Source organism: Chroicocephalus ridibundus, chromosome 6, assembly GCF_963924245.1.
Source record: "Chroicocephalus ridibundus chromosome 6, bChrRid1.1, whole genome shotgun sequence".
Lineage (NCBI taxonomy): Eukaryota > Metazoa > Chordata > Aves > Charadriiformes > Laridae > Chroicocephalus > Chroicocephalus ridibundus.
This window is the reverse complement of record NC_086289.1, coordinates 36,628,241-36,641,513: the sequence shown is the minus strand read 5'-3', so window position 1 is coordinate 36,641,513 and position 13,273 is coordinate 36,628,241. Positions and strand designations below refer to the sequence as shown.

Below are 13,273 nucleotides of genomic sequence, written 5' to 3'. Positions count from 1 at the left end.
TTTTCCTCTGCTTTACTTGTCGGGAGCTTTCTGGATCCTGAAAACAGCTTTTAATATCTGAAAACAGGTTTTAACACCTGAAACGCTTTGAGCTCCCAGCAGAGCAGGCATGAGCCGGTGCCAAGTTCTCTTGGAAATCTCAGCCTCAACGGGCTGCTTATGTTTCTGTCACTTACTGCAAAGCCGAGTGCGAGCAAGAGCGCTGCGCTCCCAGCAGAGAGGGGAGTCAGGGGTTCTCCTGTCCTAGGAGGACCAGATACTGCTCCTTGCACACGCGAGGGCAGTAAGTTTCTGCAGCGCACACCTGGAAAGGGGAGGCAGCAGTCCGAAGAGGGAATGTCCCTCGTTCAGCCCCTCAACATGGCAGAGCGTGGAGCTGAGGATCCTTTGGATGTTTCTATGCTAGAGAGGACCCTGGGTCCCAGCTTCCCACTGAAACCTTATCAGAAGTCCCAATTCAGGTCTGGCCTTGACAAATGCTTCTCTCCTAGAAGTATTCACCAGCAACCTTTCAAGCGCCAACAGCGCTTGTTTCTCTAATCTAAATAAATTAAATCATACCAAATCTACTAAATACGGCTGGTTGAGCAGTATGGTATTGGGCCGTCACCATTAAGCAAAATGTATTAAAAATGCTTGGTAAGCCTCCGAATAGTTGCAGAGAGCAGGAACACCTTGCTAAAATCGTGCTGAATATATTCTGTTTTGCTATGAGAGCTTGCAGGGAACTGGGGAGGGTCCTGGAAACGCGAGGATTGCAGGACTGGTAAATCCAGCAAAGTAGCTACCCTTGCATTTAAGCCTGTAAATCCTGATGTAGCAGCATGTCCATTTCAGAGGTTATTTCAAAACACATGGGGAGGGGAGAAAAAAAAGTTTCAAGTACCACTTTGCCACGTTTCATTTGATGTCAAACTGGCTGTTTAGTTTTTGCCTGCAAGAGACTCCACCTCCTTTCAAAGTCCCCTTAAGCTCTGTAGAGAATTTATCCCAGTACGGCTCCTGCATCGCACTTAACAGTTACGCAGGCGAAGAAAGCCAAATGTCCTTAGTCCCATGCAGAGGATACGGATACCTGCTGCCTCGGAAAACTGCTGCCCTGAAAAAGAAGGATTTCCACTTGGATTGAAGTGTTTTCTGGCTTGATAATTCCATTTATATTTTCTTGTCCCTAAAAATAATCTAAAGGAAGACATTGCCTGTCACTAACCTGGAAAACACCTCCCCTCCTCCCCCCGGCTTTTTTTTTTCCTCTTCCTTTTTTCTTTCTTTTTTAGAGGAAAAAGAAACTCAAGGGGGAGAGCTGTTCTTCAGTTTTTGCTCTTCGAGCGTAGGCTAAAATGCCAGGCAAGGAGGAGGCCCTTGGTATCGCTCATCTCCTCCTGGAACTGCATTGCATCGCTTGGAAAACAGGACGAGAGGACATGAGGCATCTCATCCCGATGTCTTTTTAATGGCACTTAGTCATATGCACGGGAATTCACGGCACCAGCATCTACTGCAAGAAAATGAGCAGATGCCAGAAGATTTTATTTTACTCTTAGCCGAGGAAAAAAAAAAAACATGAGCACATTTTCTGTTTTAAATACTAGCAACGTTTCGCAGGCTGACTCCCTCGAGGACGGCGGCAACTGGACGGCAGTAACCCAGTTTACCCAGCCGGGATGGCAAATTGCTTTGTGGGCTATCACCTATTCCTTCATCGTTATCACATCCATTGTTGGCAACGTTACCATCATCTGGATCATTCTTGCACACAGGAGAATGAGGACTGCTACTAATTACTTTATTGTTAACTTGGCTCTTTCGGATTTGCTGATGTCTGCTTTCAATACCATCTTCAATTTTATTTATGCCAGTCACAACGTCTGGTATTTTGGTGAGGAATTCTGCAGGTTTCAGAACTGGTTCCCCATCACCGCAATGTTTGTGAGCATTTACTCCATGACAGCCGTGGCTGCAGAGAGGTAAGAGGCGAATGGAGAAGATAAGGTCCGAAAAATTAACTGTTAAGCTATAAAACATTATCGCAATACTTTGTGCAATTGGCCCCCACCTACCGTGTCAGGTGCCTTATCAGCAAAGTGGGAGGAGTGCCAGGCAAATAGACTACGGGCTTAGATGCTAGTTATGGCAGGAAAGGAAGGCTCTTCTCTCTGTGGAAGCGGCTGGTATTTTATTGTTCCCATGTTACTGATCATAAATTGTTTCCCAGTCATCCCGCAAACCCTTGCATCCGCAGTCCCGTTTGTGAGTCCAGCAAACCACCAGAAATAATGGGAATTGAATCAGAAAGGGCAGAGTCTGCTCCAATAGTTCGCAAGAATGACTTATTCCAAGAGGGAGGAAAGTAATTACAGTGATTTTGTTTGACTTGTGAGGTAATTTGGTATTTTCATAATACTCTCTTCCATTTGCCAAGTCTCTTTCACTCGAGTTTAAATTTGTGGCGTCTAAATGTGTTTATAGCTTATTGTTAAGTAGCGTGACGGTGTTTTTCTTTTTACTAGAAAGTGGCCAAAAGTCCATGGGAATTTTCTTTCTTAAAGGCAATGACACATAAAAGAAGTAGATGAGGTTCAGCTCCCTTCTATGCTCTTTGCTCTCCTTCCCTCCGTTACTTCCATCCTCTGCCTGGCGCTGGGAACTTCTGTATCTTTTCCATCCTATGTCCCTGACAACCCCACGGCGAAGGTCTTCCCCTGGGCAGCCAGACCTGGCATCCAGAAATATCTGGCGCTCCATTATCAAGCCCTCCTGTTGACTTTGCCCTTTCCTTCAGGTTTCCTCCATTCCTTATCAAGTGCGCGTACCCACCAAGGGCCCTTCCAGCTCCCTCGGGAGCAGAGCCAGCATCCCTCGGGAGCCATTCGAAAAGCCTTGCTCCATGAGTCATCAGGGTCGCTTTCGTAATTCCCGCCCCTGCTCCCAACCCCATTCACCCCGGCACACCCAGGGAAGCAAGCGACAGGACAAATCAAACCAGACAAATGAACTGGCAGGAGAAGAAGGAAGGCTTGTGCATGGAACGCCTGCTGAAACCCCCACCTTGAGTTGGGGATGTGGCCCGGATTGACACAGTGGCCCCGGCGGTCGTCGGAAGGATGGCTAGTGAGCACAGGGATGAGCGATGCGTTTGTCAGCCTGCAGTTGTCCAGATGAAAGCAAATCCCTATTTAGAAGTAACGGCAGCTCAGTTTTAGACTCGAATATTCTTTTGCTCTTCCTGGCTTCAAATCAAGGGCTGTTGGTAGCTGCTGTTTTATACATGTGGTCTGCCAGAGGATATTATAGCTTTAAAAATAAATCCATTTCTGCCTGTCCTCAGGTCTCCCTAATCTCATTCCTCGAGGACTTTTGGTGAAAGTACCTATACAGCCAAAATCTCTTTAGTCACATGGCACAGATCAGAAAGAAAAGTTGGCACCTCACTGCAAACCATATTTAGCTATTCTTTGCTTAACCTTAAAATAGATCCTGACACTGTCTCCTGGAAACTTGTGGCTTTCATTTATTGTTATGAGAACTTGCGTCCACTTGGGCTCCGTTGTTTAGCTTTGATAGAACCATGTCTTTTGAAGTGGTTTATTGTAAGGAAGGAGGCTAAGAAGTGACAGTTCTATAAGTCACCTTTGTCTGCCCTGGTGATGTTGCTTACCGTCGGGTTTAGGATCACTCTGTTTCCCCATCCCATGCTGTTTCCACTGCATGCTTCCCGCAGCACTCCAGGCAGAAATGCAATATATCAGCTCAATCTTCCCGCTCCAGTTAGCAAAAGTCTCCTAGGCCCTCTTCGGAAAGCGTGCAGGAGTGTCCGAAACTCAGCTTGTTTTGTCTGTGTGGGATGAGGACCAGAGGAAGGGTGTTGGGAGCGCAGTCCCAGCATCCTGGGATGCCACAGGGAGCAGGGCATGGAGAGAGGGCACAGGGAGCAGGGGGACAAAGGCAGCCCTGCCACATAGCAAACAGGGACCGGGAAATCTCAGCAGTTGGGGTAAAAATCTCCCAACTTGCTGGAGCTTGCCTAAAATCGCAGCTCACCCCTGGCTGAGTGGGAAAGCCTCCACCTAGCAGCCTTGTAATCCCTTCGGTACCCACAACGCAGGATGCTGCCATCAGGCTTCATCACGTATACCTGGGACTTGCCGTTCATCAAGAGCCACGGATCAGCAGTTTGGGCACTTCCGTGGGCAAATATTTTGGAGAATATTCGCCACTTGATTCCACTCTGACCACATTCGAGCGTTGTACACTTCTGCCTACAGTGAGCTAAAGAAAAATGAGGTGACATGAAAATTTTATAGCTAAATAAGGTCTGGCTTACTGTGCTGTCTGCCCGTGCAGCCACCCGCTCTGTGTCCTGCAGCAGCAGCTGGGCTGAGCTCCCTCCCAACAGCCTGTCCAAGAGACAGCACAGTTTGTCAGATTTTTGCTATGAAAACCAGGAGGCAATTGGCATTTTCCACTCTATTTTGCTTTCGTAACAACCGTGACAGAGAGTATGGAAAGCACGACAAGAAATGCATAATTGATTATGTACTCATTACGATACCACGCGTTTCTACATGGGGAATTTAAAACCGGAGAGCGCCCCGGACTTGCAAGTAATCTAATAGTCAGATGTGCCGTGAGGGCTCTGAGCAGGTGTGGGATGAAAGGGTCAGAGGTGGATGGCACATGAGCTTTCCATGGCTAAAAGATCAGTGGGGAAAAATTCAGGGTAAAAGATACTCGAGACCCCCAATCTGCTGTGGTGGTAACACGGGGCATCAGAGGAGACTGACATAATTAGGGAGGAAGAGGGTGTTTAGGCTTTTTTTTTGGTAGAGGAAGGAGAGAAGGGCATGGTATTAAATAGTGCATAACTCCAAACTAACACAAACAGTTCACAGCATGAAATTTCAGACCAAAAACATAAAGTACTTAAAAATGAATTAAAAAAAAAAAAGAGGAAAAAAAATAAAAATTCTAAGTAAGCAGAATACTTGCAAAGACCATATGCAGAAGGCACAGATAACTGCTTCCTCCTCACACCAGAAACATAGAACGGTTAGGGTTGGAAGGGACCTTAAAGATCATCTAGTTCCAACCCCCCTGCCCTGAGCAGGGACACCTCCCACCAGACCAGGCTGCTCCAAGCCCCATCCAGCCCGGCCTTGAACACCCCCAGGGATGGGGCAGCCACAGCTTCTCTGGGCAACATGTTCTGGTGCCTCACCACCCTCAGAGTGAAGAATTTCTTTCTAATATCTAGTCTTAATCTCCCCTCTTCCAGTTTGAAGCTATTACCCCTCATCCTATCAACAGACGCCCTTGTAAAAAGTCCCTCCCCAGCTTTCCTGGAGCCTCTTTAGGTACTGGAAGGGGCTATAAGGTCTCCCTGGGCCTCCTCTTCTCCACGCTGAACAACCCCCAACTCTCTCTGCACCCATCCACACGAGTTTAATATATTCTGCCTTAAGACTTGAAATCATTGTCCTCAGAACGGATTTAACTCCTTCTAATTATTTATAGCCTGAAACCTATCAAAATGTCTTTAAAAATAAATCCCACTCTACCATCTGTGTGAGTTTTTACACCCCTGCTACATTTGTTGTATAATTTACCAATGCAACTGTAAAAGCATTACCTATTTTTCCTGCAGGTACGTGGCGATAATTCACCCCTTCAAGCCCAGGCTCTCTGCTGGAAGCACCAGAGTCATCATAGGGATCATCTGGCTGGTGGCATTTGGGCTCGCCTTCCCGCAGTGCTTCTACGCCGAGATCACGACAGACAACGGAACGACAAAATGCATTGTTGTCTGGCCAGATGACGTCGGATCCAAGCACCAGCTCACGTAAGAGAAACAAAAAAAACCTCCCAATTCGTGCAAAAGTTAACTATGAAATTAATTTAATCTCCAAACTGTTGGCCAGGGGAGCTACGCAGCTGGGGAGTACGAGTCAGGGGCAGCCCATCTAAGCTCAATTTAAGCCAGCTGTGCATAAAGCTGCTAGGTGATCTCGGCTCAGGGTAAAGAAGGGGGTTTTGCGCCATCCTCCGCTGCTTTGAGAAGGTGTTATAAGGTCTAGAAGCCCTAGACACAGAGCTTGGATTTAAGAGAAACCAGGGTGAAAAGTCTTTCAACAGGCAATAAATCCTGGTTCTGAAGATTTTTGGATTTTCTCCCTCCATCAGGCAGGAAGGAACCAGATATTGTTAATGCTGAGAAGCCACATAATTAGCTAAAAATTATGCTGCTCTTTGGAGGGGGAGGAAGAGGAAAGAGGAGCATGTTTCAAACATCCTAAGGTTTTATAGACTGACTTATCTGGGCACGCATCTGCGCTCCGAATTCTCACAGCAATTTCCTCCTGCTTTAAAGCATGATTGTTCAGACAGATGAAACAAGCCATACCCCCACATTTAGGGGATCTGCTGTGATTAATCACTATTGGAAGCACATGATACACAGAGCAGTTTGAGAAATTTATCAAGCAAAACATATTTATACGAAGGAGTAATGGAAGAACTGCAGAAAAGGAACAAATTGCTTAACAAAATGGGAACAATTTTTCAAACCAAAACCAAGTGCTAAACCCATTCACCCATCCATTCTTCGCTGTGAATACTTTCGCCCAGCTACGTGCACCGGGGACGTTTTCCCTTTCTCAGTTTTCAACTCTGGCAGACAGCTGGGTGCCTCCTGCGGTCAGTTATTATCCAAACTAACTGTTTTTTGCACTAGTTATGTGCCAAGTTCCAAGGAGCTTCGTGTAAGTTTGGCTGAGTTGCAGCATATTCAGGCATTGGCGGTCAATTGTCCCCAGCCTCCAGTGTCACAGGGGAGGAAAAGAGTAAAATCAGGCTCACATTGCATTGGGTGGTGTTCCTCCTGGGGCTTCTTGGCTGGTACCCCATGGCACATGCTGGGCAGCACAAGATGCCAGCCTCCTGCCGGTTAAGAAGGAGGGATAGTAGATACTCCCTTATTAATAAGTCACTGATGACTATTTCGTTCCGATGAAAAACGTGAAGTTTATTTCTGCTGCATCGACAGTTTGGGAAGGATTGAAACAAGAGTTTCCCAGCATGCCAACAAGATCTCCACAGGCTGGAAAGGTTGGTCTGGAACGCAGCAAATAACAGGGCAGGTTCTTTCTGGGATCCCCAGCTGAAGAGCAGCAGCTCCCAAACACAATAAATCACTTTGTACACCAGCTCGCTCTCCCTGAGCAGCCTCAGATCTGCAGGTTTCAGTAGCTCTCCTAGAAAGGAAGTTGGAAGCAGTGCTCCCCAGAAATCATCTTGAGTGATGGATCTGTTGGGACAAACGCCTGCCATACAGACCAGGGAGAAAAAGCCACGTGCAGCCACTCATGTGCTAGTCCAAATACTGAGGAAAAGAAATACTAAGAAACCCAAAGGAAAAAAAACAAAGAAATGGAGAACTGCGTTCCTCTGTTGACCGTGGGTCCTCCAAATCCTTCGTAGCAGAGTAAAACCAGCCTTCAAGATTTCTAGACTTCAGAACAAAGGAAAATCCCTTTCTGCAGGAAAAATGTGCATAATTATGGTAGAAACACATCTAAAAAAACTCAAACAATGCCCACTACTGTGACTGCCAGTGCCTGAGAAATCTTGAATGTGAAGGGACTAAACTCGTATAAGTTTAACCAAAATCAAGAACCTTAACCACAGAGAATTTTAACCTGGTGACAGATTAACTTTGCAGCAAAGTAGCAAAACTACAAGACTAAAAGTTTCTTTTTGCCACATGCTCGGGCTTAGGCTCCCATCCTCTCTTCCTCCTCCCAGGATGGGCACTCTAAAAGGGCTTTGCTGCACTCTACACGCGGTATCAGACCTTCAAAAGAGATATCACTCAGAGGACAATTGGGAAAGGCGGAAAACAGACAGGGGCAAAACTTGCCACCTTTCACAAATATATTTTTCTGTATGTAGCCACTGGCCTGATATTTGCCACCACCCCAAGGAGCAAACACCACCGAGCGCCCCAGCACCCGTTTCGATGCTCATCAAAGCTGTTGACCCCGCTCGCTAATGGGGAAAGTAACTCCAGAGCCTTGTCATGCTGAGAAAGACCATTTGCACCCTGCCTTTCCTGGTCATTGCCAGCAGCATGTGCCAGAGCCCTCCTGCCTAATCCTGGTTTTTACACTGTTTATGTTAATTTGACAGCCGCTCTCACCAAGTAGTACGCAGGTTGTTCCCTCCCCATAAATGGTGGTTGCTTAAAATAATCAAACCCCAGCATGAGGGAACCAGCAGCATCTTGTGGGATAACATGGAAAGCTGGGAAGGGCCAAGCTAAAATACATCCAGAGGAGATGCCAGCGCTTTCAGTAACCGAGCAGCCTGTGGGTGATATATAGTCGCGCGTGCACTCAGATAAAAACAGCCAGCAAGACAAATGCAGCAATGACTGCCATTCACTTTCTGCATGCTATAAGCAAGCAATACCCCTTCCTCACTATCTGCAGCATCTTCCCTGCCGAATCCGTGCACCCTATTAGCAGCCAGCTACTTTTTGAAGTCCCTGATCCATGTTTTTTTCGTGGTTGCTGGAATTAAGCTCTTGGCACTATTGCATTCGTCAACTTATTCTGCAGTTTTTGAAATATTCCTTTTCCATATCTGTGATTTAAAGGTTCCTGTTTTTACAGCCACAAGTTTCAGACGTCTCTCCTGACTGCAGTGGGACAGCAAAATTCAAGGCAGGTGGCCATGGACTGTAACCCTCTGATAAAAGATAAATTATATTAATATTACCCTGTCTTGAAAGAGCAGTGAATCCAGTCCAAGGACTAATCATCACAACACAAGAGATATGAGCTTTTGCTATTTACAGAAGTCCCTGTAACAATGTTTGTAGGTGAAATTCCTGCTTCTTTATGCTTTGGGCTTGAAGTTAATGGGAGCCAGATACACATGTCCAAAAGACAATTTCTGAAAGAGCCCTTCAAGAGACATACTGACTATGAAAACGTGCTTGTTCTTCTTTTTCAGGTATCACATCGCAGTGATCGTGTTGATTTATTTACTGCCTTTAATGGTGATGTTTGTTGCATACAGCGTTATAGGAATTACTCTGTGGAGCAGCGCGGTTCCAGGCAACCACCTGAACAGAGTCCGCTACGAACACCAAGTTAATGCAAAAAAAAAGGTCAGAAGCGAAACTTAAAAATAATTACCCTCAGTGCACCAGCCTTGCTGGCGCCAATTCCAAAACGGAGCTTGCATTTGATACAAAATCTTGTGAGACTGGGCATGAAAGGTCGACAAAATATTTTGGGCTAGGGGCAAAGGGCACCACCTAGCAATATGAAAAAAAATGGGGATTTACATGCACCAGCCAGCCTCCAAGGAAGAAAGACACATGTTGGTAAGCAGTTGAGCCACTTCCCAGCAGTCCTTAGAGAGTAAAAACCTGGTGTCCGGTGAATCTGCACTTTGCAGGATAAACCAGACCCAGGAATAACACAATGGTTCTGTGTTTCCAGTTTGTGAAGACCATGGTCGTAGTTGTCATCATCTTTGCTGTCTGCTGGCTGCCCTATCATATATACTTCATCCTGGGGAGCTTCAAGGAAGACATCTACCAGCAGAAGTACATTCAGCAGGTTTATCTTGCGATCTTTCTCCTTGCCATGAGTTCGACGATGTACAACCCCATCATATACTGCTGTCTTAACCAAAGGTGAGTGGTGCACACACGTTTGCAGAGAAAACGAAAATCTCAATCTGAAAAACTGTAAATCTCTGGAGCTGAGAACAACTGTGATTTTCGACTGCAGTCCACTGGCCGGGTAGACAAGTTAATTTATGCTCTGCTAATAATGTAAGATTAGCCACACTGTGCGAGTGAGATTTTAACTCAACCCTTAAGAATTCCCACCTCCGAATAAAGCATGGGCAGCAGGTGTATGGTCAGCAGGGCCACATCTGCACCAGCTTCCACACGCAGACTACCTTACATCTACCCATTTTTTAAATCCCTCCAGGGATGGTGACTCCACCACTTCCCTGGTCAGCCTGTTCCAGTGCTTGACAACCTTTTCAGTGAAGAAAATTTTCCTAATATCCAATCTAAACCGTCCCTGGCGCAACTTGAGGCCACTTCCTCTTGTCCTATTGCTTGTTACTTGGGAGAAGAGATCGACCCCTACCTGGCTACAACCTCCTTTCAGGTAGCCGTAGAGAGCGAGGTCTCCCCTGTAGCAGTAACTTGGCAGTGATAGGTTAATGGTTGGACTTGATGATCTTAAAGGTCTCTTCCAACCATTCTATGATTTCCAAGGAAGGAAGGACTCCGTAATTTCTGCAATGCATCTGCTGATCTATTACCGAGCTGCCTTAACCACCCCGCTCCTCCTGCGCCACCACCCCGCAAGCACAGCCCTGAACCCCCTCCATGCAGGCGCAGGGCTCATCCCTGTGGGGGAGAGTCAGAGCAGCCCACGGGTGACCTGCCAAGACTCCCGCCCAGGCACTCCCCCTGACGGGCATGACCTCGTGGTGCCAAGAGATGTCTCTCTTGCTCCGCGCTGAGAACAGACTGCTCTTGGGACACTGGTGTGGCAGGACGCCGAGCGTGGGAGAAATAGTTATCAGCACACCTCTTCCAGCACCTCCAGTGCTGTCTCACTGGAAGCCCACCAGCAAAACACCTAACTCCAGAGCGATGCTAGGAGGCTCCCTCCTTGAGAGGGTTTCAAACGGCATCCTGCCCCAAAGTTCGCAAAAGAAGGCAGCTTTGCAGCCCATTCAGCCAATCTGCGTTTAATGTGAAACACCCAAACACATCCTCCTTCTCCTCCCTCAGAAAGCAGACAGCTTCCTCCCTCATTTAATTATTCATGTTTTTTTAAAAAGTTTCCAGCGGGTAAAGACATCCGCTGGAAGACACCGTGTTTTCCTCAGATGCTCTGCTTCTCACCGAATGCTCTAATCAGCATGGTGAGCACCCTCTACCGAGCACATCAAACATCCTGCCATTTATCTGATCTTATATATTTACTTAAAATATAAGGGAATCTGATCATAAACTCCTATTGCTCTTCCCTCCATTTAGCTCTGCAACTAGCTCCTTTAATTTCAATAGAAAGCCGTTATTTCCATGGTCATTCAGAGGTAGAACCAAGTAATGTATTTGTTCTTTCTCTGTGCAATTGAAAAGATCATTTTACCATTTAATTTCTTTTCTTACATTTACAGATTTCGTTCTGGCTTCAAATTAGCCTTCCGGTGGTGTCCATGCATAAAAGCAACTGAGAAAGACAAACTTAAACTTACATCCCCATCTCTTTACCAGACAACCCGCAGGAAGTCAGGAACAACAAGTTTCAACACAGAAACGCAACTGAATGAGAAAGAGAAGACATCGTTTACCCTCACCCAGCTGACACTTTGATTTTCTCCTCCCGGTTCTGGCTCTATCCTAATAACACCATTTTCAAGGCAGCGGATTTGTGGAAGCCCGAGGCAGGTCTTTGTTCTGAAGCAACCATTTTCTATGGGACACTTTCAGGTGCCTTCAGCATTGAAAGCAACCCGCTGATAATACTTATACCCATGTAGGTCCAAATATCACCCAGGTATAGATGCAAGTTCAGCCCTCTCTTACACCAACAACTGCAATACAGAACAGAGGTCAAAAAAGCAGCAAAGCAGACCTCAGGCAGTGCCAATCAGCAGAATATCAATTATTCTCTTCCAGATAGTGATGCCCTGCCTTCTGTTCCACCAAGACGCTTACATCTGGAAAAGAGGTGATGGAGCAGGAAGGCTGGGGCACACCTGGCTCAGCTCGGATGGGCCCTCGGGGCTGCATGGGCAGTGAAGGCCCATGGCTCAGCAGCGCCAAGGCAGAGGAGACCGTGGAGCAGAGCTTGCTTACAACAAAGGCAAATATTAATGCGTCCAGACTGAAAAGCCTGCCTTGAATTTTTTCTGAATTCCAGTATTTTCAGACCTGCAATTTCACCAGCATCATCCCTCATCAATTGAAAGTGAGAAACAGTTCCTTAAGATGTTGTCATTGCATGGATTTCGATAACCTCGTACCAAAACACAATGTCATCTTCCTGTTAAACTGCCCAAGTGATCCCTCTGACTTCACATAGTTAATTGTGGTGCCTAATTTGGAGAGCGAGGCTCTCTGAAGAGTCAGTGGCCAGGTGTGGGATGCTCAGTGGCTTGGTCAGGGCTCATGGATCCGGTCTGAATCCACCTCCTTTACCTCCTCTTAGTCCTAACTGCAGTGTGACCCATCGGGTTTTTTTCCCAGATAGTCCCTTCATCTTCCCTTTCCAGACTTACTCCATGTTTATTATGGCTGTTCTTCTCTTCTCAGCCATGAAAATAAAGGCTGCAATATGTCATCTTCAAAGCCTGAGGCATTATGTGCAGGCATGCAAAGCAGGAAAAGCTGAAATACAAACGTTATATAAAAGTAACACAGCGTTAAATACTGGTGTGATAAGTAGCACCTCACAATCACCTTCACCTTTCATGACAGGTTTGTATATAATATCACAGAGCCATACCTTCACATACAAAAAGCTCCTACAGTGTTGACAAGATCCAGTTACTTGAAACATTCCCCTTTGCTCTGCGAAAACAAAACTACAAACTGTTGCCAGGCTTAAATTCTGCAGTAAATTCAGAGAAAAGATGCGTGGCTTAGACTGAAAGAGTACTCAGGGGTACAATTCTCCCAAGTCTGTTTCAATACAGGATCCAGCAGATATATCTTCCTTCTCCACTCAGTCTTCTTCCCCTCTCTGGCTGCTGTAGAGAACAATTACGTTACACAGAGGCCCAACAAACTTGTCCCGCTATTGGGACAACAGAGCATAGGGCTGTATGCCCTTCTTAAAAAGTTAATTATTTTAAATCATTCAGCAGGTAGTTTCTATTCTAGATATTACCTGTCCAGCCTTCTTAACTGGCCAGCCTGCTCTTCCCGATACCACACCGCTGGGGTGTCTGCAGGGCAGAGCAATAAGAAGCATTTACCGACAGCCACCACCAAGTCTTTCTTCCGAAGGGATGCAAAACCATTTGGGAGGGACGTTCTGCAAGGCACGCATCTCTGGGATCCTACTAGAGGCTGCAAAGACTCTTGCTCCGAGGAACTGAAGGACACCTACACGCAGAGTTCACTATTTCATATACATAGGCTGTATCTCTCCCACACTCAGCCAATGTGACTGTAAGGCCTTTAAACCCTTTAAATCCCGCAGCTTTCTAATGCAGAACTTTTTAG

At 46.3% G+C, this 13,273-nt stretch overlaps 1 protein-coding gene across 1 annotated transcript; it reads left to right on the top strand.

The window, feature by feature from the left end:
• The first annotated feature begins 1,453 nt into the window (after positions 1 to 1,453).
• TACR2 (tachykinin receptor 2) lies at positions 1,454 to 12,349 on the top strand. Its single transcript, XM_063338692.1, is given in 6 exon segments — positions 1,454 to 1,561; positions 1,564 to 1,967; positions 5,645 to 5,839; positions 9,013 to 9,169; positions 9,507 to 9,703; positions 11,221 to 12,349. Coding segments are annotated over 6 exon segments (1,257 nt in total). The 3' UTR covers positions 11,417 to 12,349.
• The last annotated feature ends 924 nt before the right edge of the window (positions 12,350 to 13,273 follow it).